The sequence below is a fragment of the Polypterus senegalus genome, chromosome 6 (assembly GCF_016835505.1).
Source record: "Polypterus senegalus isolate Bchr_013 chromosome 6, ASM1683550v1, whole genome shotgun sequence".
Taxonomy (NCBI): domain Eukaryota; kingdom Metazoa; phylum Chordata; class Cladistia; order Polypteriformes; family Polypteridae; genus Polypterus; species Polypterus senegalus.
The window spans coordinates 9,284,997-9,311,897 of NC_053159.1; the positions used below are offsets into that span (position 1 = coordinate 9,284,997).

The 26,901-nt window shown below is 41.0% G+C and overlaps 1 protein-coding gene across 1 annotated transcript in view; it reads right to left on the reverse strand.

Annotated features, from left to right (window-relative positions):
• Positions 1-1,206: 1,206 nt before the first annotated feature.
• itgb5 (integrin, beta 5) overlaps positions 1,207-26,901 on the reverse strand; it is a 164,435-nt gene continuing 138,740 nt past the window's right edge. Inside the window, exons 11-15 of the mRNA XM_039755360.1 lie at positions 23,126-23,348; positions 15,765-15,865; positions 11,736-11,855; positions 1,942-2,108; positions 1,207-1,810 (exon numbers count right to left, since the gene is read on the reverse strand). Of these exons, the coding sequence (XP_039611294.1) occupies positions 1,715-1,810; positions 1,942-2,108; positions 11,736-11,855; positions 15,765-15,865; positions 23,126-23,348 (707 nt within the window). The 3' untranslated portion in view covers positions 1,207-1,714. The remainder of the gene's footprint in view (positions 1,811-1,941; positions 2,109-11,735; positions 11,856-15,764; positions 15,866-23,125; positions 23,349-26,901) is intronic.

Here is a 26,901-nt window from a genome sequence, read left to right on the forward strand (position 1 = left end):
CTATACAGACACAAAAAACACACACCCATACATAACATACACTGTGTATATGCATACACGCACTTTGTATATAATATAAGTGGGAGTACGTATGAGCTGTGTATATGTAAATATATAAGTACATATAGACAAACACACACATCCCCATATATATTGTGCATAATATGAGTGCGAGTGCAGATGTACTGTACATACGGAAAAATCAGTGTATATACAGACACACACACACGCATATTATGTACATTATACGTGTGAGCAGGAGAGCAAATGTATTGTGTATATATAAATATTTAAGTATATAAAGACACACAATGCATACAAGTGGGAGTGCATATTCATCATTAATATGCAAATATTTTGTGTGTATATACAAACATGTACTTACAGTGCAAACATACTGTATGTGTATGTTAATGTATATAAACACACACATATTATATATTATATAAATCGGGATGCAAATCTACTGTGTGTATATGTAAATATAAACATAGAGGCTCATATATATATATATATATGGGTAATAGAGGCTGTCAAAATTCAGGGTAATATTTTAATATATATATATATATATACAGTATATATATATATATACATACTATATATATATATATATATATATAAATACACATACACCCAATATATATATATATATATATATATACATATAAATACACATACACCCAATATATATATACATATATATATATATATATACATATATATATATATATATATATATATATATATACACACAGACACATTAATAAAAAATGCTGTATCTATGTAAATATATACACAAATAAACACCAATACTTGTATGCTTACAGTATATGAGTATACTTACATACATTTGCTATATATCTATCTGTCTATATTTAAATATCTGTATACATCTACAGTGCATGTGTATATGTGTGTATATATATAACACATACATATCCATATATACACACATGCACATCATATACACAGTAGATATATATATATACACATATACAGTATACATTACCACACACACATATTTACATGTACCCACACATACATACACAGTCCAAACAGACACATACTATATATCACTACACTATAAATTATTTGAAATATCAGCTCATAATACGCTTTGCCCCCAATATGACAACTGCATAATCTTCTTTCAGTGGCTTAAAATATAAACCAGAAGCACATGGGTCACAAAGGACAAGCTGCTAGCAGGCGACACGCAAGGTTTATTATTAAAGTAAAGATTCCTCAGTTCTTTGCTTCAGAGGGTCAATAGCAGGCTGAATGCCCACCCAGATAGAAATGTTACTTAGGATGCCCAGTATATAAAAAGTGCTTTTCTGTTTTCAGAGTTACAAAGCCATCCATCCCTAGCAAACCGAACAAAAGAGGATGACAGGCTTAAGGGGGTCCCTCCCGCGCAGTCAAAACTCTTCATCCTAGTTAAACCCATTATTTGAGAGGAAAAAAAAAATCATCTGGCACTTTAAAAGCCTCTGTAGAAAAAAAAAACCATAAAATCCCATGCCACAGGACCATTCTGGAATTCCTGTACCAATGTCATCTTTACGTGACATGTCCCCGGCCTGATGGATGCCTTCTCCTGGTCACACTCGTAGCCAGTGACAGTCCGGTCTCCACCGCCCAGGGTTACGATTTTCTTGCACAAGCACGACTTGGAGTCGCTCCCCCCCTCCACAAACCCCACATGAAGTCAACGAGCCATGCCGTTGTACGACTTGCTTTGCATGTTAAACATGGTCTCCACGGCGTGGCTTGAGATGGGCTGCTTGTACAGGGGATTAGAGGCCTGTAAAAAAAAAATTAAAAAAAAGGAAAATCGAGACAGAAACGGTGAACAGCCCCCTGGGAACCAGTAAGAGTAAAACGTTTTTACACATTTTTACACACACACACAAAGTTTTCTCTCCCCTAACTTACCATCTCATATCTAGCTCTGGAGCGGGCACTCTGGAACCTGGCAAACTCCCTCCTGTCATGGATCGTGATCACCAGCTTCCAAATAGCAAGCAGCACGATGCCAATCAATAAGATGCTGCCTACAACGGCCAGGAGGACGGTCATGGCGTCTGGAGGACTGCCACATTCTGGAAAAACAAACACAACTGGCATGACTTTTCTTGGCATTCGCTTTGGAAACAATGCCAGGCATTTTGGCTCTTCTGAAGCTTGACCGCTTGTGTGACGGTTGCTGTACCTCCCACCGCACTCTTTGTTTACCATAGTATGCTTTGTGTGAAAAATATCATTGACGTAAGCGATTCTCCATGTTGTGATGTGAATTTCAAGAGGGTTGCTTTAAAGATGTAACATGGCGCAAGGAAGCTTATAGCTCCTGACTGTCCAGAGTTCTATTTAGATCGATTAACTCTATGAAATCCCCCACACAAATGTCCTCATTTCCTCGAACAGCTGTAAGGACACTGATTTCCAAGGCCAGATAAGAGGAAGGCTGCATAATCATTGCACCAGCTAGCAGAAGTGACTGACGTATCGTGTAAAATAAACCTGAATTTTCTCCGGTGCCTAGAGGGAGGCTCAAGCCCTGGTGTCATGAAGGAGACTAACCACCTTGGAAAGCCAGAGGAGATAAATGGGTTTGTAAAAGCTCAGAGCTTCTCTCTGAAGGTGTTTGATGATGAACACTATTCTATCACAAGCACAGTGGCTCCTCACAGCTCTAGGGACCAGGACTCGTATCTCACTAGGTGGAGGTTGACATGTTCTCCTCATGTCTGCTCCTCATGATTCCTCTGGCTAGAATTTGGAATCCAGTGGAGGGTGAAGCGTTGTAACAAAAGAAGAAATCAGATGATTGCAATCCTACCGGCTTCTTCTGTTGTTACAATACCTTATTTTCCCCCAGCAAACAACAACAACGACATTTATTTATATAGCACATTTTCATACAAAAAAATGTAGCTCAAAGTGCTTTACAAAATGAAGAATAGAAAAAAAGAAGACACAATAAAAAATGAAAATAAGTCAACATTAATGACCAGGGTGGACAGAAAAAAAAAAATGCCCCTTGCCACCACTGCTGTTTGCGATTGCCATTGAACCACTGGCAATACATTGTCAAAATACTGATCAGATAAAGGGGATTAGCAGAGAAGGACTGGAACAGAAAATCTCATTATATGCAGATGACATGGTACTGTATATATCGGACCCAGAAAATTCTGTGCCTGCAGTCTTAGCAGCACTCACAGAATTTCAAAAGATCTCTGGTCTCAGAATTAATCTGAATAAAAGTGTACTCTTTCCAGTGAATTCTCAAGCATATAATATTAGATTAGACACCCTACCTTTTATCATTGCAGAACAGTTTAAATACCTAGGGGTAAACATCACAAGTAAACATAAAGCTCTTTATCAACAAAATTTCGCAGTCTGCATGGAAAAAATTAAACAAGACTTGCATAGATGGTCAACCCTTCATCTCACACTAGCTGGAAGAATTAACACTGTTAAGATGAATATTCTTCCTAAGCTCCTTTTTTTATTTCAAAACATTCCAATATACATTAATAAATCATTCTTTAAGCAATTAGATTCAACAATAACCTCATTTATTTGGAATTCAAAACATCCACGCATCAAAAGCGACCCTACAAAGACAAAAGGCAGAAGGCGGCATGGCTCTACCTAACTTCCAGTTTTATTACTGGGCAGCAAATATACAGTCGATAAGAACCTGGACACAAATAGAAGAACATACACAGGCCTGGACCGCAATAGAAGTCAAATCTTGCAGTACTTCTTTGTATTCCTTGCTCTGCTCCAATAAACACACGTTATCGGCAATACACTAATAACCCAATTGTGCTCCACTCACTTAGAATCTGGAACCAATGTAGAAAGCATTTTAAGGCGGAGAAGCTTCTATCTGTGGCACCTCTGCAAGAGAACCACCTCTTTCAACCTTCGCAAGCATATGCAGTTTTTATATCTGGAAAAATTTGGAATTAACTTGCTTAGAGATCTTTATATAGACAACGTCTTTGCATCCTATGAACAATTACATTCCAAATTTAACATTCCAGCTACACATTTCTTTCACTATCTTCAAATCAGGAACTTTGTTAAACAGAACCTTCCAGATTTTCCTCATCTTGCACCCTCATCCATGCTGGAAAAATTATTGCTCAATTTCAAGGAGTTAGACTCCATCTCTACAATATATAAAATCATTTTACAATCCCTCCCTTTCAAAGATCCAAGAGGACACTGGGAAAAAGATCTCTCAATTAATATATCAGAAAAGGAGTGGAAAGTAGCAATGCAGAGAATTCACTCGAGCTCCATATGCAAAAGCATACAATTATAGAACTCAAAATTATATATCGAGCACATCTGTCTCGACTAAAACTCTCCAAAATGTTTCCAGGACATGATCCAACCTGCGAACGTTGCAACCAAGTCCCAGCCTCAACAGGTCACATGTTCTGGGCCTGCACCAAATTAACATTATTCTGGACAAAAATTTTAATTACCTGTCAGACAGTCTTGGACTCACAATCCCTCCTAAACCATTAACAGCTGTGTTTGGGGTTCTTCCAGAGGGGTTTAAAGTGGAGAAAGACAAACAAACTGTGATTGCATTCACTACACTGTTGGCACACAGACTTATTCTGATAAACTGGAAGAATCCAAACTCTCCTCTTTTAAGTCAGTGGGAAACTGATGTGTTATATTATTTGAAATTGGAAAAAATCAAATACTCAGTTAGAGGATCTGTACAGACCTTTTTGCAGAACATGGCAGGATCTAATCAGTAATATTTTAAAATAAGTTCATAAAGCACAGAGAATTGTTTTTTAAATTAGGTATGTTTACAAGCCTTAAATTTAACGTTATTTGGCTTGCGCTCTCTCTCAGGGGTGGGGATCGATCTGTTCTTAACTCAATTTTTCTTTTTGTAAAATCTTGATTGCTTTTTATGGATTGTAATAAAATTAATAAAAATAAAAAAATAAATAAAATAAAATCTGCAGGGATTCCAGACCACCCAGTCCCCTCTGGGCCATCTACCTAACATAAATGAAACAGTCCTCTTTGTATTTAGGGTTCTCATGGAAGGACTTGATGATGACCCCACAGTAACACCTGAAGCTGCTCTAGGGCTGCTGGGATTTACAGTCCATTTATGAAGCGCTGCTGCACACAATGGTTAGGTTAGGGTTACCGAGAGAGCAGGAAAATGCACGGGTACACGTTACTCTGAAAGTAGCAACTACTTACTATCCCTGCGTCAACACTCATTCCTAGGTCTAAGGATGCCTTAAAATACTTTAAAACATCCTAAAAAATTGCCATAAAACCTCTTAAAATGAAATCATAAATATTTCTTTTATAAAAACTGTACACAATTTGAATAAAAATCTAAACACTTAAAACTGCAAAATTAAGTCAGTTAAAAGCAATCTTTTTAAAAACTACCTATGAGGTCTAAAAAGCAACAAGATAAGGGTCAAATTAAGTATATAAAAGTAATAAAATTCAAATATAATTTGTTAGGGTTATTAGAGAAACCTAAATGGTTAGTGCTTCCTAGGGTTCTAAAAATCTAAAATTAGGGTTTCTAGGGTTATAAATTAATATTAGGGACTCTAAAACTAAAAAAAATGGCTCAATTTTAAGATTAGGTGCCCAATCAAATTTTTAAGATTAGGGACCCAAAGAGAATTTGGCCTTACACCCACGAACCTTAAGTTCAGGGTTTGTGGTGGGGGTGATTTGTGGGAGGGTTATCTGACTCCTAAATAACGACCAATGATTAGTAGGTGTGTCTTGCAGTGGGTGTGTCATGTAGTACGATGGTCTGTCCGGTATCAATTGTAACCCATGTGACATAACCATTGTGAGAGAATGATTTAGAGGTAACAATAGTTAATTAACTTGGTTTGCAGTGCACATTGAAGCTTATAAGCATTTGCTTTTGAAATGTCATGAACAACTGAAATGGTGAATAAAATAAGTAAAAAAAAACAAGAACGTATAGTAATCCCTCCTCGATCGTGCGGGGGTTGTGTTCCAGAACCCCCCGCAATAGATGAAAATCCGCGAGGTAGAAACCATATGTTTGTATGGTTATTTTTATATATTTTAAGCCCTTATAAACTCTCCCACACTGTTAACATTATTAGAGCCCTCTAGACATGAAATGACACCCTTTAGTGAAAAGTTTAAACTGTGCTCCATTACAAGACAGAGATGACAGTTCTTTCTCACAATTAAAAGAATGCAAACATATCTTCTCTTCAAAGGAGTGTCTGCATTAGGAGCAGAGAATGTCAGAGAGAGAGCGCGAGATAAAAGCAAGCAATCAAAAAATCAATACGTGCTTTTAAGTAATAAAGCGGCATTTTTTAGAGGAGCGTCCATATCCTCTAGGCAAACAGCCCCTCTGCTCACACCCCCTCTGTCAGGCGCAGAGAAAGTCAGAGAGAGAGAAAAACAAGCAATCAAGCACCGCGCGGGAAGCACATCGTATATCATTGAGGAGTTTTAGTTAATATGTAATACATGCTCTGATTGGGTAGCTTCTAAGCCATCCGCCAATAGCGTCCCTTGTATGAAATCAACTGGGCAAACAAACTGAGGAAGCACATACCATAAATTAAAAGACCCATTGTCCGCAGAAATCCGCGAACAAGCGAAAAATCCGTGATATATATTTAGATATGCTTACATTTAAAATCCGCGAAAAGAGTGAAGCCGCGAAAGTCGAAGCGCGATATAGCGAGGGATTACTGTATTAGGAGGAAGGTTGATGTCATACACAACATGTACGAGGAGATGATTACGTGATCAGCAACAAGACTGGACAGTTGTCACACACACAGAAATTGCAAGGGTAATAGCTGAACCTAAAGGATACAAGAAGAACAAGAGTGTGATACGACAGACTTTGATTTCAATAAGTCATTTGGGAGTCAACAAATTAACCAATCAGAGTTGATGTATGAATTAATCAGCAGTGCTTTGTAAATTCAGTTGTTTATATAACGGACCCCAACTCTTACTTTGTGTGACCATTCTGTAACAGACTACTGTGCTGAACGCTCCCTCTTTGGCATTTGCTGAAGTGATAATTAAAGATGCAATGGACGAGTTTCCTCCTGCCAGGTTTCTGACTCAAAGAGGTCTGAACAAACTTGTCCTAATAGAGGATAAGTTTCTCTCCACCACAGCAACACCATCATCAAATCCGCAGACGACACCACTGTGGTGGGGCTCATCTCTGGGGAGGACGAGTTCGCCTACAGGGACGAAGTGGAGCGGCTGACAGCGTGGTGCACTGACAAAAAACCTGCTCCTGAACGCAATTAAGACCAAGGAGCTCATTGTGGACTTCAAGAAAAAGAAAACGGACATCAAACCACTCCACATCAGTGGGGACTGTGTGGAGAGGGTGTCAGACTTCTGCTTCCTGGGAGTCCACATCATGGAAGACCTGTCCTGGGGTGTGAACACAGCAGAGCTGGCGAAGAAGGCTCAGCAGAGACTTTATTTCCTGAGAGTCCTCAGGGAAAACAACATCCCTCAAAAACTGCTGGTGTCCTTCTATTGCTGCTCTATTGAGAGTGTCCTGTGCTACTGCCTCTGCGTGGGGTTTTCAAGCTGCACAACAGCGCAGAGGAAGACACTTCAGCGGATCGTAAAGACTGCCCAGCAGATCATCGACTGTTCTTTACCCTCTCTGGATGAACTGCACAGCTCTCGCTGCCTCAGGAAAGCAGAAAACATCTTAAAAGACTCCTCACACCCCCACTCATGTCATGTCCCAACTGTTGCCATCAGGTAGAAGATATATGAGCATCAAAATAAAGACTAATAGACTGCATAACAGTTTTGACCCTGTTGCTATTAGGGCACTGAATGCCACCTGATCACCTCCAATGCAACTTGATGATTACAGTGCAATGGATGACATCTTGTGTAATTAGAACATTAGAACAATCTAGACGAGAACAGGTCATTCAGCCCAACAAAGCTCGCCAGTCCTATCCACTTGTTTCCTCCAAGAAAACATCAAGTCGAGTTTTGAAAGTCCCTAAAGTCTTACTGTCTACCACACTACTTGGTCGCTTATTCCAAGTGTCTATCGTTCTTTGTGTAAAGAAAAACTTCCTAATGTTTGTGCGAAATTTACCCTTAACAAGTTTCCAACTGTGTCCCTGTGTTCTTGATGAACTCATTTTAAAATACAAGTCTTGATCCACTGGACTAATTCCCTTCATAATTTTAAACACTTCAATCATGTCACCTCTTAATCTTCTTTTGCTTAAACTGTAAAGGCTCAGCTCTTTTAATCTTTCCTCATAATTCAACCCCTGTAGACCTGGAATCAGCCTGGTCGCTCTTCTCTGGACCTTCTCTTGTGCTGCTATGTCCTTTTTGTAGCCTGGAGACCAAAACTGCACACAGTACTCAAGATGAGGCCTCACCAGTGCATTATAAAGGTTCAGCATAACCTCCTGTGACTTGTACTCCACAATAATAGTGTTTCATGATGAATGTTTGTGTTCAACCTCATTTCTTATCTTATCCTTTTGTAATTATATTATATTATATTATATTATATTATATTATATATATATATATATATATATATATATATATATATATATATATATATATATATATATATATATATATATAATATATATTCGCCTATATATATATATATAGGCTTGCAAAAGTATTGGCCTTTTGTATTTGAACTTTTCCACATTTTGTCACATTACAGCCACAAACATGAATCAATTTCATTGGAATTCCACGTGAAAGACCAATACAAAGTGGTGTACACTGGAGAAGTGGAACGAAAATCATACACGATTCCAAACATTTTTTACAAATAAATAACTGCAAAGTGGGGTGTGCGTTATTATTCAGCCCCCTTTGGTCTGAGTGCAGTCAGTTGTCCATAGACATTGCCTGATGAGTGCGAATGACTAAACAGAGTGTACCTGTGTATAATCTAATGTCAGTACAAATACAGCTGCTTTGCGACGGCCTCAGAGGTGGTCTAAGAGAATATTGGGAGCAACAACACCATGAAGTCCAAAGAACACACCAGACAGGTCAGGGATAAAGTTATTGAGAAATTTAAAGCAGGCTTAGGCTACAAAAAGATTTCCAAAGCCTTGAACATCCCACGGTTCAAGCGATCAATCAAAAATGGAAGGAGTATGGCACAACTGTAAACCTACCAAGACAAGGCCGTCCACCTAAACTCACAGGCCGAACAAGGAGAGCGCTGATCAGAAAGGCAGCCAAGAGGCCCATGGTGACTCCGGACGAGCTGCAGAGATCTACAGCTCAGGTGGGGGAATCTGTCCATAGGACAACTATTAGTCGAGCACTGCACAAAGTTGGCCTTTATGGAAGAGTGGCAAGAAGAAAGCCATTGTTAACAGAAATCCATAAGAAGTCCCGTTTGCAGTTTGCCACAAGCCATGTGGGGGACACAGCAAACATGTGGAAGAAGGTGCTCTGGTCAGATGAGACCAAAATGGAACTTTTTGGCCAAAATGCAAAACGCTATGTGTGGCGGAAAACTAACACTGCACATCACTCTGAACACACCATCCCCACTGTCAAATATGGTGGTGGCAGCATCATGCTCTGGGGGTGCTTCTCTTCAGCAGGGACAGGGAAGCTGGTCAGAGTTGATGGGAAGATGGATGGAGCCAAATACAGGACAATCTTGGAAGAAAACCTCGGAGTCTGCAAAAGACTTGAGACTGGGGCGGAGGTTCACCTTCCAGCAAGACAACGACCCTAAACATAAAGCCAGGGCAACAATGGAATGGTTTAAAACAAAACATATCCATGTGTTAGAATGGCCCAGTCAAAGTCCAGATCTAAATCCAATCGAAATCGAAAACTGCTGTTCACAAACGCTGTCCATCTAATCTGACTGAGCTGGAGCTGTTTTGCAAAGAAGAATGGGCAAGGATTTCAGTCTCTAGATGTGCAAAGCTGGTAGAGACATACCCTAAAAGACTGGCAGCTGTAATTGCAGCAAAAGGTGGTTCTACAAAGTATTGACTCAGGGGGCTGAATTAATTACGCACACCCCACTTTGCAGTTATTTATTTGTAAAAAATGTTTGGAATCATGTATGATTTTCATTCAACTTCTCGCCTGTACACCACTTTGTATTGGTCTTTCACGTGTAATTCCAATAAAATTGATTCATGTTTGTGGCTGTAATGTGACAAAATGTGGAAAAGTTCAAGGGGGCCGAATACTTTTGTAAGCCACTGTATATATATATATATATATATATATATATATATATATATATATATATATATATATATATATATATATATATATATATATGTGGAACGAACCCCGGACACAGACAAGTAGACGTGTTTCAAAGCACCACCACATGTTTATTTACACTATTAATATTTACAATAAAGTGCACACAACCCACGTCACCCCAAAGTCCAGGCCTTTCTCACACTCAATGCCTCTTTCTCTTCAGGCCATCTCCTGTACTCTCCTCCAAGACCTTGTCTCGTCCTCCCGACTCCGGCCATCGTATGGCGGCCCCTTTTATACACACCCAGATGTGCTCCAGGTACGTCCCGGAAATCTTCCACCGGCACTCCCCAGTGTGGCGGAAGTGCCGACTGCACGCCCGGAAACACGCCAGGTGTCCCTGGTCCTCTTCCCCCCAGCACTTCCGGGTGTGGCAGTAGTGCTGAGGTCGAGGACCCAAAGGCATCGGGGCACCCCCTGGCGGTGACCACGGGCCCCAACAGGGTTGAGCTCCCAAGCTCTACACCCGTGGTCCCCAAAGCCACCAGGGCGGTTGCCCCCTTGTGGTCTGGAGGAGGCGCAAGCAGACCTGCAGGATACCGTGGGGGTCGCCAGGGGACGCTGCAGGGAGGCACGAGTGTTTCTATTATATCCAAGAAGTACTTCCGGGATGAAGAAAAAGAAATTTTCATCTGACCGAGAAGTGCTATGGAATTACATGGCCTGTAGGACAGAAGGACTTCCGGGTCGAGGACTATAAAAAGGACGATGGTAAACCCATCAGGGTGAGCCGGAGTTGGGAGGAAGTGTAACGGAGCTGATGGGTGGAGAGGACGATTGATTTATTATTATTGTATTGCTTATTGATAATTATTTGTGTATTGTGGAGGTGCTTTGTGCACAGTATTGCAGAAACTCAATTCATTTCTGATACTTATACCTGGTGTCTGGACGTGTTGTCTGCGGGTTTCACGGGTCAACAGCGATTCCTACTGTCACAATATACATATATATATATATTTTTTTTTTGACACCGCAGTGGCTGCACCTAATTTCGTTATATTTGTTACAATGACAATAAAGATATTCTGATTTCTTGAATTGACATGCTGATTTCTTCCACAACGTGTAATCCGATTGGTTATTCTGCAGGAGGCCCTGCACATGGATCATCTCAAAGTCCGACTTGAAGGGGGTGAATACTTATGGGATCGATTATTTTGTGTTTTATATTCGTAATTAATTTAGACCACTTTGACACTTTCTTGCCCGAGACCCACATGGCATGTGTCTACACGATTTCATCCAAAGTTCTTGCCACAATTTTGCTTTTAACCATACATTGTAAAGGCACAACGCAATGAAAAAGCCTGTTACTTATTAATAATAAGAATAATAATAATAAAAAAAAAGAACAAAAGATCAACCTGGCTCTTTAAGGGCCGAGAGCACCGACTTGCCGCTGGCATGTTCCGAGTAAGTGAACTTCATCACGCAGTCCTTTTCCGTTTTGTACAGGCACAGAACGGTGTGCTGGTCGTCTGTTTCTGAAAGAATGAAAAGAGAAAACAGATTGGAAGGGGGAGCCAGCAGACGATGGAGCTCACAAAAATGTGATATCATAAGCACGCGTACTTCTCCGGCATTCCAGGACTCTGGCAGAATAGCCGTGTCACGGTGGGCATGGGAAGCACGTAAAAATAATAACAAAACTTCGCTCTGATCCTCAGATCCTTTCCTGTGGTGTTCGATGCTGTTAGGAGCCAGGCCTTTGCTCTGACACTCTCTCACACACACACACACACACACATATGGTCAACATTAAAACAGAAGCAAAGGCCGCATCCACAGCGTGCCACTCAGAATGGAAGACCTACAGTCAGAAAACGGCAGACCCCAGCCACTGTATTCAGAAATGCAGCAAACGACCACACTTCCTGTTCAATTATCTTAATTGAGCGCTCTTCAATGAATAAAGGATCCCAGCACGTACGGTTACGTTAAAGCTAACAAACTGCACAGCCTGTATACACATAAACACACAAATCACATTAAAGAGACAGTAAAAGGGCAAGTTGACATAAACAGTTCACTAATCCCACGAGGGGTGACCCAAAAAAACTCCCGTACTCGGTCAATAGGACTGGAGAGTCGAGTGGAGTTACTGCCTCTGCACTTCATAGGCCAGACATCCTCCGGAGGACAAATAAAATCATATTTATGGTTGTGGACTTTTGATAGATAGATAGATAGATAGATAGATAGATAGATAGATAGATAGATAGATAGATAGATAGATAGATAGATATGAAAGGCACTATGAGATAGATAGATAGATAGATAGATAGATAGATAGATAGATAGATAGATAGATAGATAGATAGATAGATAGATAGATAGATAGATAGATAGATAGATAGATAGATAGATAGATAGATAGATAGACAAAGGATAGATAGATATAAAGATAGATAGATAGATAGATAGATAGATAGATAGATAGATAGATAGATAGATAGATAGATATACATGAAAGGCACTATATGATAGATAGATAGATAGATAGATAGATATGAAAGACACTATATAGATAGATAGATATGATAGATAGATAGATAAAGGCACTGAAAGGCACTATATAGATAGATAGATAGATAGATAGTAGATAGGCAGATAGATATATAAAGATAGATAGATAGATAGATAGATATGAAAGGCACTATGAGATAGATAGATAGATAGATAGATAGATAGATAGATAGATAGATAGATATACATGAAAGGCACTATATGATAGATAGATAGATAGATAGATAGATAGATAGATAGATAGATAGATAGATAGATAGATAGATAGATAGATGTGAAAGGCACTATATAAAAGATAGATAGATAGATAGATAGATATACATGAAGGGCACTATATGATAGATAGATAGATAGATAGATAGATAGATAGATAGATAGATAGATAGATAGATAGATAGATATAGAAAGGCACTATGAGATAGATAGATAGATAGATAGATAGATAGATAGATAGATAGATATGAAAGACACTATATAATAGATAGATAGATATACATGAAAGGCACTATATAAAAGATAGATAGATAGATAGATATACATGAAAGGCACTATATGATAGATAGATAGATAGATAGATAGATAGATAGATAGATAGATAGATAGATAGATAGATAGGAAAGGCACTATATGATAGATAGATAGATAGATGTGAAAGGCACTAGATAGATAGATAGATAGATAGATAGATAGATATGAAAGGCACTATGAGATAGATAGATAGATAGATAGATAGATAGATAGATAGATAGATAGATATGAAAGACACTATATAATAGATAGATAGATAGATATGAAAGGCACTATATGATAGATAGATAGATGTGAAAGGCACTATATAAAAGATAGATAGATAGATAGATAGATAGATAGATATGAAAGGCACTATATGATAGATAGATAGATGTGAAAGGCACTATATAAAAGATAGATAGATAGATAGATAGATAGATAGACATGAAAGGCACTATATGATAGATAGATAGATAGATAGATAGATAGATAGATAGATAGATAGATAGATAGATATGAAAGGCACTATATGATAGATAGATAGATGTGAAGATAGGATAGATAGATAGATAGGAAAGGCACTATATATAATAGATAGATAAAGGCACTAGATAGATAGATAGATAGATAGATAGATAGATAGATAGATAGATATATGATAGATAGATAGATAGATAGATATGAAAGACACTATATGATAGATAGATAGATAGATAGATATGAAAGGCACTATATGATAGATAGATAGATGTGAAAGGCACTATATGATAGATAGATAGATAGATAGATATGAAAGGCACTATATGATAGATAGATAGATAGATAGATAGATAGATAGATAGATAGATAGATAGATAGACATGAAGGGCACTATATGATAGAATAGATAGATAGATAGATAGATAGATAGATAGATAGATAGATAGATAGACATGAAAGGCACTATGATATAGATAGATAGATAGATAGATAGATAGATAGATAGATAGATAGATAGATAGATAGATAGATAGATAGATAGATAGATAGATAGATAGATAGATAGATAGATACTTTATTAATCCCAAGAGGAAATTCACATAATCCAGCAGCAGTATACTGATACAAAAAACAATATTAAATCAAAGAGTAATAAAAATGCAGGTATAACAGACAATAACTCTGAAAATATTAACATTTACCCCCCCGGGTGGAATTGAAAAGTCACATAGTGTGAGGTCTCCTCAGTCTGTCAGTTAAATGATTGATCTGCCAAATGGCGTTGCTCTGAGTTGATCAAGGTGGGTGTTTCTGACATTTATTCTACCGTCGTGCACATGACATTTGCAATTTTTTTTTCTACAAGCTGGATAAAACACGTCAGGTCATATCGAACATTAAGAAAACGTTGATGCCGTTTTTTTTTTTTTATGACACTGCTAACATAAAGTGTTTCCCTGGGTACAGAATATTAATCAGAAACATTACACTGAACTGCTGGGGTGACTGTAGGAAAAACAAAGCGTCCAGGGTAGTGGCGCATGTCAAACTGCCACTTTGTACAATGACAGCGCACTTGGTCACACTGCAATGTCAGACAAAGAGGTTTTGACCAAAAAACCAATATGGTTGATGCCTCACCCACCTCCACCTGTATTCACCAGCTCTCGCTCTCAGTGACCTTGTTTGGTTCCCAAAATTAAAAATTGAGACAACTTGGTACTGTATTAGAAATCCAGGGAAAAACTGTAGGAAGCTCTAGACAGGGTAAACCAGGAAATGTTTCCAGGAATGGAGGAGCACTGAGACAAGTGTTTCCAACTCAAGGTGGAAGATTTTGACGTTGATTAAAATGGAATTGCTATAAGTTGTTTAATAACTCTTCAGTGGGCTGGCGCCCTGCCCGGGGTTTGTTTCCTGCCTTGCGCCCTGTGTTGGCTGGGATTGGCTCCAGCAGACCCCCGTGACCCTGTAGTTAGGATATAACGGGTTGGATAATGGATGGATGTTTAATAACTTTTTTCTTTTTGTTTAAAAATTTCAGGAATTTTTGAGTACCTCCTCATATAACTGAAATGTAACCAGTTAATACTTGAGGAGAGCAGGATAAAAACTGCACTGAGCAGCAATCTTGGAAAAAATAAACAGAAAGAAATAATAATAATAATAATACATTTTATTTATTTGTAGGCGCCTTTCTAAACACTCAAGGACACGGAACAACAGACAAAACACAGATTATAAACAAAAGTAAAATACAGAAGTTAAAATCAGACAGAGCAACTGTAATCAAAGAGAATGTTTGCCCCATTGTAAAAAACAAAAATGTAAAAAATAAATAAAAAGGAGGACCCTGTTGAAAAAGAGAACACACTTACCGAGTTTATCCACTGTGACAATCTCATCTTTGCAAAGTTTTTCGCACGTTTGGTTATCCGCGAGTCTTCCCGAATTAAAGAGCCGGCACTCAATACATTCTCTAGAGAAAGAGACAAGAACAAATAAAGAACATCAATCTGTCTTTGCTGTCTGGATTGGCAATCAAATGAGCGAAATGAAAAAAATATAAAGAGCATACAAGTCGAAGGAAGCGCTCTTTGCGCAAAATTGAAACAGTAAACTCGTTTGTGGATAAAGTTGAATGTTTCTCAGTTTTGAATTGGCAAATTCGTAAGCCAGTGCTTTTCAATGCATACTTAAAAAAAGTGTTCAGTGCGCTGTGGTTGAGACTTGTAACTGAAAACTGAACTGTCCTTACAAGCTTCCTTGAAGAACAAATGTGGTCAGTTTCAACAAAATTGGTTCACTGGGAGCAGACAGACATGGCTACCTCAGTAGGTGCTTTTCGTAATATATGTCAACACAATCTGTTTAAATTGTACATCCACATCCCCATACGCGAGCCACAGAACTGCAAAGTGACTAGTGCGTAGCGCCCGCCCGAGGGTTGGCGAGCAAAGCCCCCTAGTCTATAATTAGTGTAGGCCACTTTCACATTGACTTTAAAGGCTCTCCTTCTGGGGGCGGCACGGTGGCGCAGTGGGTAGCCCTGCTGCCTCGCAGTTAGGAGAATCGGGTTCGTTTCCTGTGTTCTCCCCGTGTCTGCGTGGGTTTCCTCCGGGTGCTCCGCTTTCCTCCCACAGTCCAAAGACATGCAAGTTAGGGTCATTGGCGATTTTAAATTGTCCCTAGTGTGTGCTTGGTGTGTGTGTTTATGTGCCCTGCCCAGGGTTTGTTTCCTGCCTTGCACCCTGTGTTGGCTGGGATTGGCTCCAGCAGACCCCTGTGACCCTGTAGTTAGGATATAGCAGGTTGGATAATGGATGGATGGATTTGAACATCGTGTGTCCTTGGTGTCTGTCTGTAGCCGGGTTTCTTTTATAACCCCAACTGGGGCTGAACCCTGTCTTTGATGCCGGTGGCTGCACACACACACACTTCTCTGAACGGATCAATGGGTTTCTACCCTGACAGATCTTGACAGGCGTGGGTAACCTGTTGAAGTGGGACCGAGGCGTACAATCGTTCTTCACAAACATGGAATTCCCGGTAAGTGTGGGTCATAAACTTGCACTCATTAAGCCCTTGTCCTTTGTACACATCACCCGTCGCCAATGGATGGGCTCTCCTTCTGTTGATCAGCGTCAAAAAAGCCAAATTAAATCCTATGTGATTCAAAGTTGCGTAACAACAAAAACTGAAAACGTCTAAAGGGGTGAATACTTATTATAGGCACAATGCATTGCAGACATACACAAAGCAGTGAGCCACAGTGATTGGCAAGTCCCTTTGGAGGAACAACTCAACGTTCAATTGTGCCTCTGATCCATTAAAATGTGTCCAAGTCCCCAGAGTGCTGAGAATGAACCTTCAGAACCTTCAGCTTTCCAGAACAGCTGCATCTCCCTTAAAAACACATGAGGAAAATGTTCAGTGCTGGCTGTCTGCTGCTGGCAGGTCTTCAAGTTACAAGACGGCCGCCCGGCTGTAACTCCTTGACAAGGCTTTGTGACTTCATTTGGCTTCTCTTGCAGATGTATGCTGAATTTGAAATACTTGATTGATTAAGTTAAGTTGGTTTTCTGCAGCATGCAGCGGGTAAAGACTGAAGCCCTGCTGCCAACTACCCTCACAGGCAATAAACAAAGATCAATGGGCAGACGGTCTACTGTAGTGCCAGGATGCACCCCTCCCATGTTTTTAGCTGCCCTTCTTGCCCAGTTAAGATAGAAATCTGTGTACGCCCTGGATCCTTGGGACCACTGTCTCATCTGCAGGCTGAGTTACTGACTGGTCCTTGAAGAGGAGTTTTTCAAATGGGCAAAAAGGGCAACACAGCACCTCACAGATCCAGCTTCCTGGTTTTTGAAATCCCATGCCAGCTCATTGTCTGCATTGTCAGCTTGCCAGTGTGGGTGTTGTTCTTCTTTTAGGTACTCCATTTTCTTATCCCACAACTTCCAAGGCACACGGGTCAGATTAACTGGCAATTCTAGATTGGCCCACTGTGGGTGAGGGTTCCCTGCAGCAAGTCCTGGGCTGGTTGCTACCTTATGCCTAAATGCTGCCAACACAGACTCGACCATTCAGCCTGGCGTGTGGGGACTATGCAAGCTTTAAGGATTTTACATTGACTTCAAAGTAAAATACATCATCTTGGCAATGACACTGGTCACCTAATGCCCTTCTACCCTGTGGCAGAGAATTAGAAAACTGATGGATGGATCAGTGAGTGTACTCTGTATGGAGTTAAACAAGTCCTCCTAGGGTGACTCCTACCTTGTCACGACTCTGTGATGAAAAATCAGGTCCTTTAAATGGGACGGGAGGATCAATCAATGAAATGATCCTAAAGTCTCCTGCCCGTCTGTGTAATCAGTCAGGCTGTATTTTGGATGGCGGCTTTTCTGTTTGGCTCCGTCATGAAATCTTATGCAGGTCAGGTGTGCTTTCAGTCTGTTTATTTTATCTTCTCATTCGGGACCACAACTTTGCTTTGGGACATGCAGTGGGTTCAGAAATTACTCAGACCCCTACACTTTCTGCGCAGTTTTAATTTTGAATGAATGAATTTGACATTTTTTCCATTGATCTACACGCAATACCTCATAAGGACACAATTAATAGATGTCTTCAGAAAGAGTGGATATTTATTAAAAATGAGAAACGGAATACTTTACAGTTGTGCTCGAAAGTTTGTGAACCCTCTAGAATTTTCTATATTTCTGCATAAATATAGAAACCTAAAACATCATCAGATTTTCACTCAAGTCCTAAAAGTAGACAAAGAGAAACCAGTTAAACAAATGAGACAAAAATATTATACTTGGTCGTTTATTTATTGAGGAAAATGATCGATATTACATATTTGTGAGTGGCAAAAGTATGTGAACCTCACAGATGATCAGTTAGTTTGAAGGTGAGGTGTCAGGTGTTTTCAGTCAATGGGATGCCAATCAGGTGTGAGTGGGCACCCTGTGTTATTTAAAGAACAGGATCTATCAAAGTCTGCTCTTCACAACACATGTTTGTGGAAGTGTATCATGGCACGAACAAAGGAGATTTCTGAGGACCTCACAAAAAGAGTTGTTGATGCTCATCAGGCTGGAAAAGGTTACCAAACCATCTGTAAAGAGTTTGGACTCCACCAATCCACAGTCAGACAGATTGTGTACAAATGGAGGAAATTCAAGACCATTGTTACCCTCCCCAGGAGTGGTCGACCAACAAAGATCACTCCAAGAGCAAGGCACACGTGTAATAGTCGGCGAGGTCACAAAGGACCCTAGGGTAACTTCTAAGCAACTGAAGGCCTCTCTCACATTGGCTAATGTTCATGTTTATGAGTCCACCATCAGGAGAACACTGAACAACAATGGTGTGCATGGCAGGATGGCAAGGAGAAAGCCACTGCTCTCCAAAAAAAACATTGCTGCTCGTCTGCAGTTTTCTGAAGATAATGGGGACAAACCAGAAGGCTATTGGAAGAATGTTTTGTGGATGGATGAGACCAAAATAGAACTTTTTGATTTAAATGAAAAGCGTTGTGTTTAGAGAAAGGAAAACACTGCATTCCAGCATAAGAACCTTATCCCATCTGTGAAACATGGTGGTGGTAGTATCATGGTGTTGGCCTGTTTTGGTGCATCTGGACCAGGATGGCTTGCCTTCATTGATAGAACAATGAATTCTAAAGGAAAATGTCAGGACATCTGTCCATGAACTGAATCTCAAGAGAAGGTGGGTCATGCATCAAGACAAGGACCCTAAGCACACAAGTCGTTCTACCAAAGAATGGTTAGAGAAGAATAAAGTTAATGTTCTGGAATGGCCAAGTCAAAGTCCTGACCTTCATCCAGTCGAAAGGAAGAACGTGAAGTGAGCAGTTCATGTGAGGAAACCCACCAACATCCCAGAGTTGAAGCTGTTCTGTACGGAGGAATGGGAGAAAATTCCTCCAAGCCGGTGTGCAGAAATGAGCAAAAGTTACTGGAAACGTTTAGTTGTAGTTATTGGGGGGTCACAGCAGATACTGAAAGCAAAGGTTCACATACTTTGCTACTCACAAATATGTAATATTCAATAATTTTTCTCAATAAATAAATGACCAAGTATAATATTTTTGTCTCATTTGTTTAACTGGTTTCTCTTGATCTACTTTTAGGACTTGAGTGAAAATCTGATGATGTTTTAGGTCATATTTATGCAGAAATATAGAAAATTCTAAAGGGTTCACAAACTTTCAAGCACAGCTGTATTTCATCTAAATGTTCAGACCCTGCTCCAGCACTACAAATTGTGCTCAGGTGCCACTTGGTTTAAATCTGGATGATGTGCCTTGACTATAGTTTGATTGGACATTGATTAGAAAGGTCCACATGGACCTGTGTATAGGAGGTCCCACAATTCACACTGCATGTCAGGACAAAAAATAAGTCATGAAGTCTGGGGAACTCTCGGTAGACCTCCATGAAAAAACTGTGGTGAGTCAAAGATCAGGACAAGGGGTTAAAATCATTTGTAAAGTGTTCTCAGAAACACCCTGTCCTCAAAAATTATGAGATGGAAGAAGTTTGGAACAACCAAGAATCTTCCTAGAGTTGGTCATCCAGCCAAACTGAGAAACCCAGGAAAGAAGGGTCTTGGTTTAGGGAGGTAATTATGAACCCAGTGGTCACTCTAACAAAGTGTCAGAAGTCTTTTCCCCGTGTTGGTAAATCCTGTCGAAAGAACAATAGTTGCAGCAACCCGCCATCATTCACTAGTTTATGGTAGACTGGCTAGATGGAAGACACTCTTGAGTAAAAGGCAGTCAAAAAGTTCCCGGAAAAGTGATATAGCGGGAGAGTGAGAGAGATCAGAAGCCGCACACATTGTTGTGGAGTGGAGCGCTGCACGTCTATAGACCAGTTACAGCAGGTCTAGATTGGTTTAGGCATGTTTTAATTACCGTTTGAGTTAGACGTGTGTATAGTCAACGTGCTAACATCAAGTTGATGTGCAAATTGGGGAAATCGGCTTCAGATATGCTAGTGGCACTGCAGCAAGTTTATGGTGCTGATGCACTAAAGAAAACCACAGTTTAAGAACTTTTCAGAAACAGATCTCCAGAGACAAAGATGTGAAATTCCATCAGATCCGTGATCAGCAGCCTCGGAGCAAACTTTACGTAGACACGTCTCATTTTCAAATCTTCAGTCAAAATCGCCTGAATTGATCTGTGAGAGATACCAACTTTGTGCTCCAACTCCGCGATGATTATTTTTCCATCAGCTCCAGCCAGTTGTCACACTTTTTCAATCATTTCTGGATGTTCAGGGCCTCCAACTATGCGATTCATCCTCCGTCTCTTGTCCGTTCTTAAACCGGGAAAACCAGTCGTAAACAAAATTATCACAAAATAGCAGACAGTTACTGACTTACCGTTAAATTTGAATGCAGTTCCTCACTTTGAAATGTCTCGAATGTTGGTAAAATAACTTTACATTGTTTGTCACGGGCGCAGCCATTTGTTGCTATGTCGTCTAGGAAACAAACTGGGAGTTTATCGCGTGTGACGTTAATGACACGACGGGATGTAAGGTCAGTACTGATGTCCCATGTCTACATGAGCTAAATCCCCGCATCTTTAGCATAATTCAAGTTCTTCTTTTCAATTTATTAGACTAGGGGGCTCCGGCCCCTGCTCGATTCGCTCGTCCACCCCTGGGTTTGTTTTACCAGATATACAATTTAGAGAGACTGTTATTTTCATGGGATTTGTTACGTATGCAGTATTTTCACTTTTCCTTGTAAAAACAATACTTGTCCTTTATTTCCGGCCCCCTCTTTCTGGCAGGACGTATAACGCTGCTCGCGTTGTGAAGGGGTGGGGGGTGTGGTGGCTCAATGCACATTAAGGAGATGCCGTCGGATCATCTGCTGTCTTTTTGCTGTTGCTGCTTTTTTGTTTTTGGGGATTGGAGGGGCTAAACGCATGCTATGGAGAAGCGGTCAGATCATCTGCTGGTTTCCTGCTGCTGCCGAGCTGCATGTTCTGCTTGTCGTGCTTTGAGTCGATCATCAAAGCCTGTACAGCAGCTGTCCTTTTGCCACTTTGCATTTCTGACGTTCGCATTGTAAAAGGCGGGGATTAGGTTTGGGGGGTTTTGGGGGGGATTGGAGGGGCTAAACGCATGCTATGGAGAAGTGGTCAGATCATCTGCTGTCTTTCTGCTGTTGCTGCTGGCGAGCTGTGTTTTCTGCTTGTCGTGCTTTGAGTCGATCATTTCAAAGCCTGTACAGCAGCTGTCCTTTTGCCACTTTGCATTTCTGACGTTCGCTTTGTAAAAGGGGGTGGATAGGTTCGGGGGTTTTGGGGGGGATTGGAGGGGCTAAACGCATGCTACGGAGAAGCGGTCAGATCATCTGCTGGTTTCCTGTGGCTAGCGAGCTGCATGTTCTGCTTGTCGCTTGTCGTTGTTTTAAGAGCTGGGAGCACATGATGTCTGTCTGCCAAAAGCATTCCAACAACTGCTAGGTTAGATGTCCATTAACTTATTTTAAATGTTGTCTCACTGCCTTGTCTCGCATGACGTTAAAGTGTCTCTCGCGGAACATCAAATTGTCTTCCGAGAAGATCACGTCTCGTCTCCCTAGTTTCCCTCCCAGGATTTTTTTTTTTATAATAGAGAGATATGTTTCTTCAACTTTGATTTTTGCTTCATGTTTATAGTTTGACGACAGACTTCCAGTTCTGATCGTTGCCTTGACCTTTGTCCACATCTCCTCTCCTGATTCTTGCCTCTTGCTCACTGCTATATTTTCCCCATCTTAGCAGCACATTTGGGATTTTGGTATTTTAGTATTCCTGACCTTTCACTTTGGCTTGTTTCAAACAATGAGTGTCTCTTGATTTTTAACCCCAATCCCCAAACGTGAATAATAGATTAATTTCTGAATCAATATTTTCCCTCGGTGAGACTAAATGTGAGTATGGAATTCCTAATAGAGAATGGTGACTGCTTGGGAGAAGGTTTCTGGATTGTTCCTCATTCAGGGCAGCAGCATCAGGGGCTCTGTGACCCTGAAATGGGTTAAGTGGGTTTGGGAATGAAATTATAAAACTGAATCAACCGGTAATCAAACTGTATTACGCAGGTCCAAAAGATAAGATGCTATGCAGCAGTATGGGAATAAAACTGAAAGCCTAGACTCTTCCAATAAAAAAAAAAGAATAAAAGGCAAAGCTGGCACTTACCTCTTAGTACCACATGCATCGGGGCAGGTGGGACATTTCTCACAAGTGTCACCAAAGGCTCCTGGTTCACTACACTGGCATTTGCCACAAACACAGGTCCCACGGCCGCTGCACATCTGGCCATCATTTGAAAGACAAGTATCTGTTTCTGTAGAACACTTGCAGTTGTCCCCGATGAAGCCAGCGTGGCACTTGCACTCTCCACAGTGGCACTCTCCATGGCCTGGTAAAAAACCAGATGCGGATTGTTAGTCAATCTATTAGATACGCTTACAATAAACTAACCACAACGCACATATATAGTGCATATGTCAATTATATCCCAAGGGTCTTATTTACGGTGCCTTTAGAAAGTCTTTCAGACTTTTTTTTGACATTTTTTTGTGTTGCATCCTTGTGCTAAAATCATTTTAAATTCCTTGTTTCCCCTCATCAAGCAATACACCCAAAAGACAAACCGAACACAGGATTTAAGACATTTCTGTATATTTATTAAAAATAAAAACCTGAAATTTCACATCCACACAAGTGTCGAGACCCTCGGGTCAGCCCTCAGCTAGCAGCCAAACCACATGCACTTCAGAAAAGCTCATTCACCTGAAGCTCAGCATGTTTGGGACCAGCCAGGACTTGGATGGGAGACTTGTTGCTGGAAGACGTGTTAGCCAGGCCAGCAGGGGGGCAACCTACCCTGTGGTCCGAATGTGGATCCCAATGCCCCAGTGTAGTGATGGGGACACAAGGCTGTAAAAATGGCATTGTCCTTCGGATGAAATGTAAAACCGAGGTCCTGACTGTCCGTGGTCATAAAAGATCCCTGGGCATAACTTTGAAAAGAGCAGGGGGTATCCCGATGTCCTGGCTGAATTGCCCTCCATGGCCTAGTCATTCTGGCCCCCTAATCATCCCCCGTCTAACTGTAACTCTTCACCACCTAACAGCTCATGTATGGTGAGCAGACTGGTGCAAAAATGGCTGCTGTTGCATCATCCCGGTGGGTGGTACACAATAGTGGTAGTTGAAGTGGCTCCCCACTCACTAAAGCACTTTGAGCAGGGAAAGAAGCACTATATAAATGCAAAGAATTATTACTATTACTTTATTGAACCACGTATTGCAGTTATTGCAGCCTGGGGTCTAATGTAACATGGCTCATATACCCAGATTTGGAGATTTTTTTGTCATTCTTCTCTGTAGATCCTCCTAAATTTGTGTCAGGTTGGATGGAGTCCATCAGTGGACAGCTATTTATATACACATGTGGCATATGAAGACTGTTTCTGATCTGTCGAACAGGTGTTGGGGGCTTTTTCTTGACCATAGTGAGGTGTGAACTAAGCCCGGACACAGACAGGCGGACATGTTGTTGTCAAACCACCACACGTTTATTTACAGTATTTACAATAATAATAATGGTCACAAAGACCCCAGTCCATTGGTCACACAGACCTTAATCACGTGCACAAACCCCAAACAGTCACAATCCTGGCCACAATGCCTTCCTTCGGGCCGCCTCCACTCTCTTCTGCCTCGTCCTTCTTCCACCCGACTCTAGCCTCGAATGAATGGAGACGGCCCCTTTTATAGAGGACCCGGATGAGCCCCAGGTTTTCCCGGCATTCCTCCTCTAGCCACGCCCCAGCGTGGTGGACGTGCCGGCTGTCCTCCCGGCTGCTCTCCGGGCGCCGTCATAAATCTTCCCCCCAGCACTTCCGCCACACCAGGATGTCTCCAAGACATCGGGGCGCCTCCTGGCGGTGACCACGGGCCCCTACAGGGAAAGGCTTCCATGCCCTTGACCCCTGGCCCCCAAAGCTACCCGGAAGGCAAACCCCACGTGATCCAGGCAGGGCTCTGACCCTCTTCCGGTCCCTCCTGGCGTCCCGGCCGGGTCATGGCCCCTGGCATCCCTGACAGAGGATTCTTCTGTCATCAGCAGAGGAGGTAATCCTTGGCCTACCAGTCCCTTTGTGATTACTGAGCCCACCAGTGTGTTCTTCCTTCTTCATGATATTCCAGACAGTTGATTTTGGTGATCCTACCAAGGTCTCCAATGCTTTGATTCTCACTTTTCAGCCTGATGATGGCTTCTTTGACTTTCATTGGCACAGCTCTTGTCTTCATGTTGAACAACGGCAACTACAGCTGGAACATCAGTTGGAATCCCATTTAATGTTACTGAATCAGCCCGCAATCTAGGAGTTATCTTTGACTCTAGCATGTCATTTAAAGCACATATTACAAAGTTGTCCATCTTAAAAATGTTGGGAAATTAAGGTACTTTCTAAATAAACAGGATTGTGAGAAAATTAATTCATGCATTTATTTCTAGTAGAATTGACTACTGCAATGCGGTGTTCACTGGATGTTCAAACTGTTCTTTATACAGCTTCCAGTTAATCCAAAATGCTGCTGCAAGAATTATTACAAGAACAAGAAAATACAAACGCATAACTCCAGTTCTTAAATCCATACACTGGCTCCCGGTTAAGTTTAGGGCAGATTTCAAAATCCACCTTTTAACATATAAAGCATTAAATGGCCAAGGTCCGCCTTACTTGTCAGAACTTATCATGTCTTACAAACCAGAGCGCACATTAAGATCTTAAGACGTCAGTCTCTTATGATTCCAAGGATTAATAAAATAACAGTGGGAGGTCGAGCTTTTAGTTCCAGGGCCGCTAAACTATGGACTGGTCTGCCTGCTACTATAAGAGATGCCCCTTCGGTCTCAGGCTGAAGACTCACTACTTCAGTTTAGCACACCCTGACTAGAGCTGCTGATTAACTGTGCAGACTGCATCTCTGTTGTTAATCATTAGCACTAAAACATAAGTAACATGATAGTTAGAATTTGTTACTAACCCTCACCTCTTCTGTTTCTCTTCTCAGTACTAGAGATGCCCCTTCGGTCTCAGCTTTCAAATCCTGGCTGAAGACTCACTACTTCAGTTTAGCTCACCCTGACTAGAGCTGCCGATTAACTGTGCAGACGGCATGTCTGTTGTTAGTGCTTAGTCATCACTAAAACATAAGTAATATGATAGTTAGAATTTGTTACTAACCCTCACCTATTCTGTTTCTCTTCTCGGTACTAGAGATGCCCCTTCGGTCTCAGCTTTCAAATCCTGGCTGAAGACTCACAACTTCAGTTTAGCACACCCTGACTAGAGCTGCCGATTAACTGTGCAGACTGCATCTCTGGTGTTAGTCATTAGCATTAAAACAGAAGTAACCCGATAGTTAGAATTTGTTACTAACCCTCACCTATTCTGTTTCTCTTCTCGGTACTCAAATGTGGCACTTGGTGCCACGGCCCACCTGCCAAGTTGTTGTGCCTGCCTAAGGTAAAGTCATCCCTGATGGGGGATCACAGGAATCGTGGTAAAGAGGGGTCCTTTCATCGGATTGGCTGGCCCAGCACTGTTTCAGCTGTGGAATGGCCAAATGGGGGAGGCAGCTTGATGGATGAGGTCTCCAGGACTCTAAACAAATCCAAATCATATTATGTCATATCATCCATCCATCCATCCATTATCTAACCTCACTACAGGGTCACGGAGGGTCTGCTGGAGCCAATCCCAGCCAACACAGGGCGCAAGGCAGGAAACAAACCCCGTGCAGGGCGCCAGCCCACCGCAGATGTCATATCATCTACTGTTAAATTCTACTCCGTACTGCTACATTTTTTATTTTTATACTGTATTGAGGATTTGTTCTGTTCTGTGTATTGTATTGTCTTTTTGACACCCACTGCACGCCCAGCCTACCTGGAA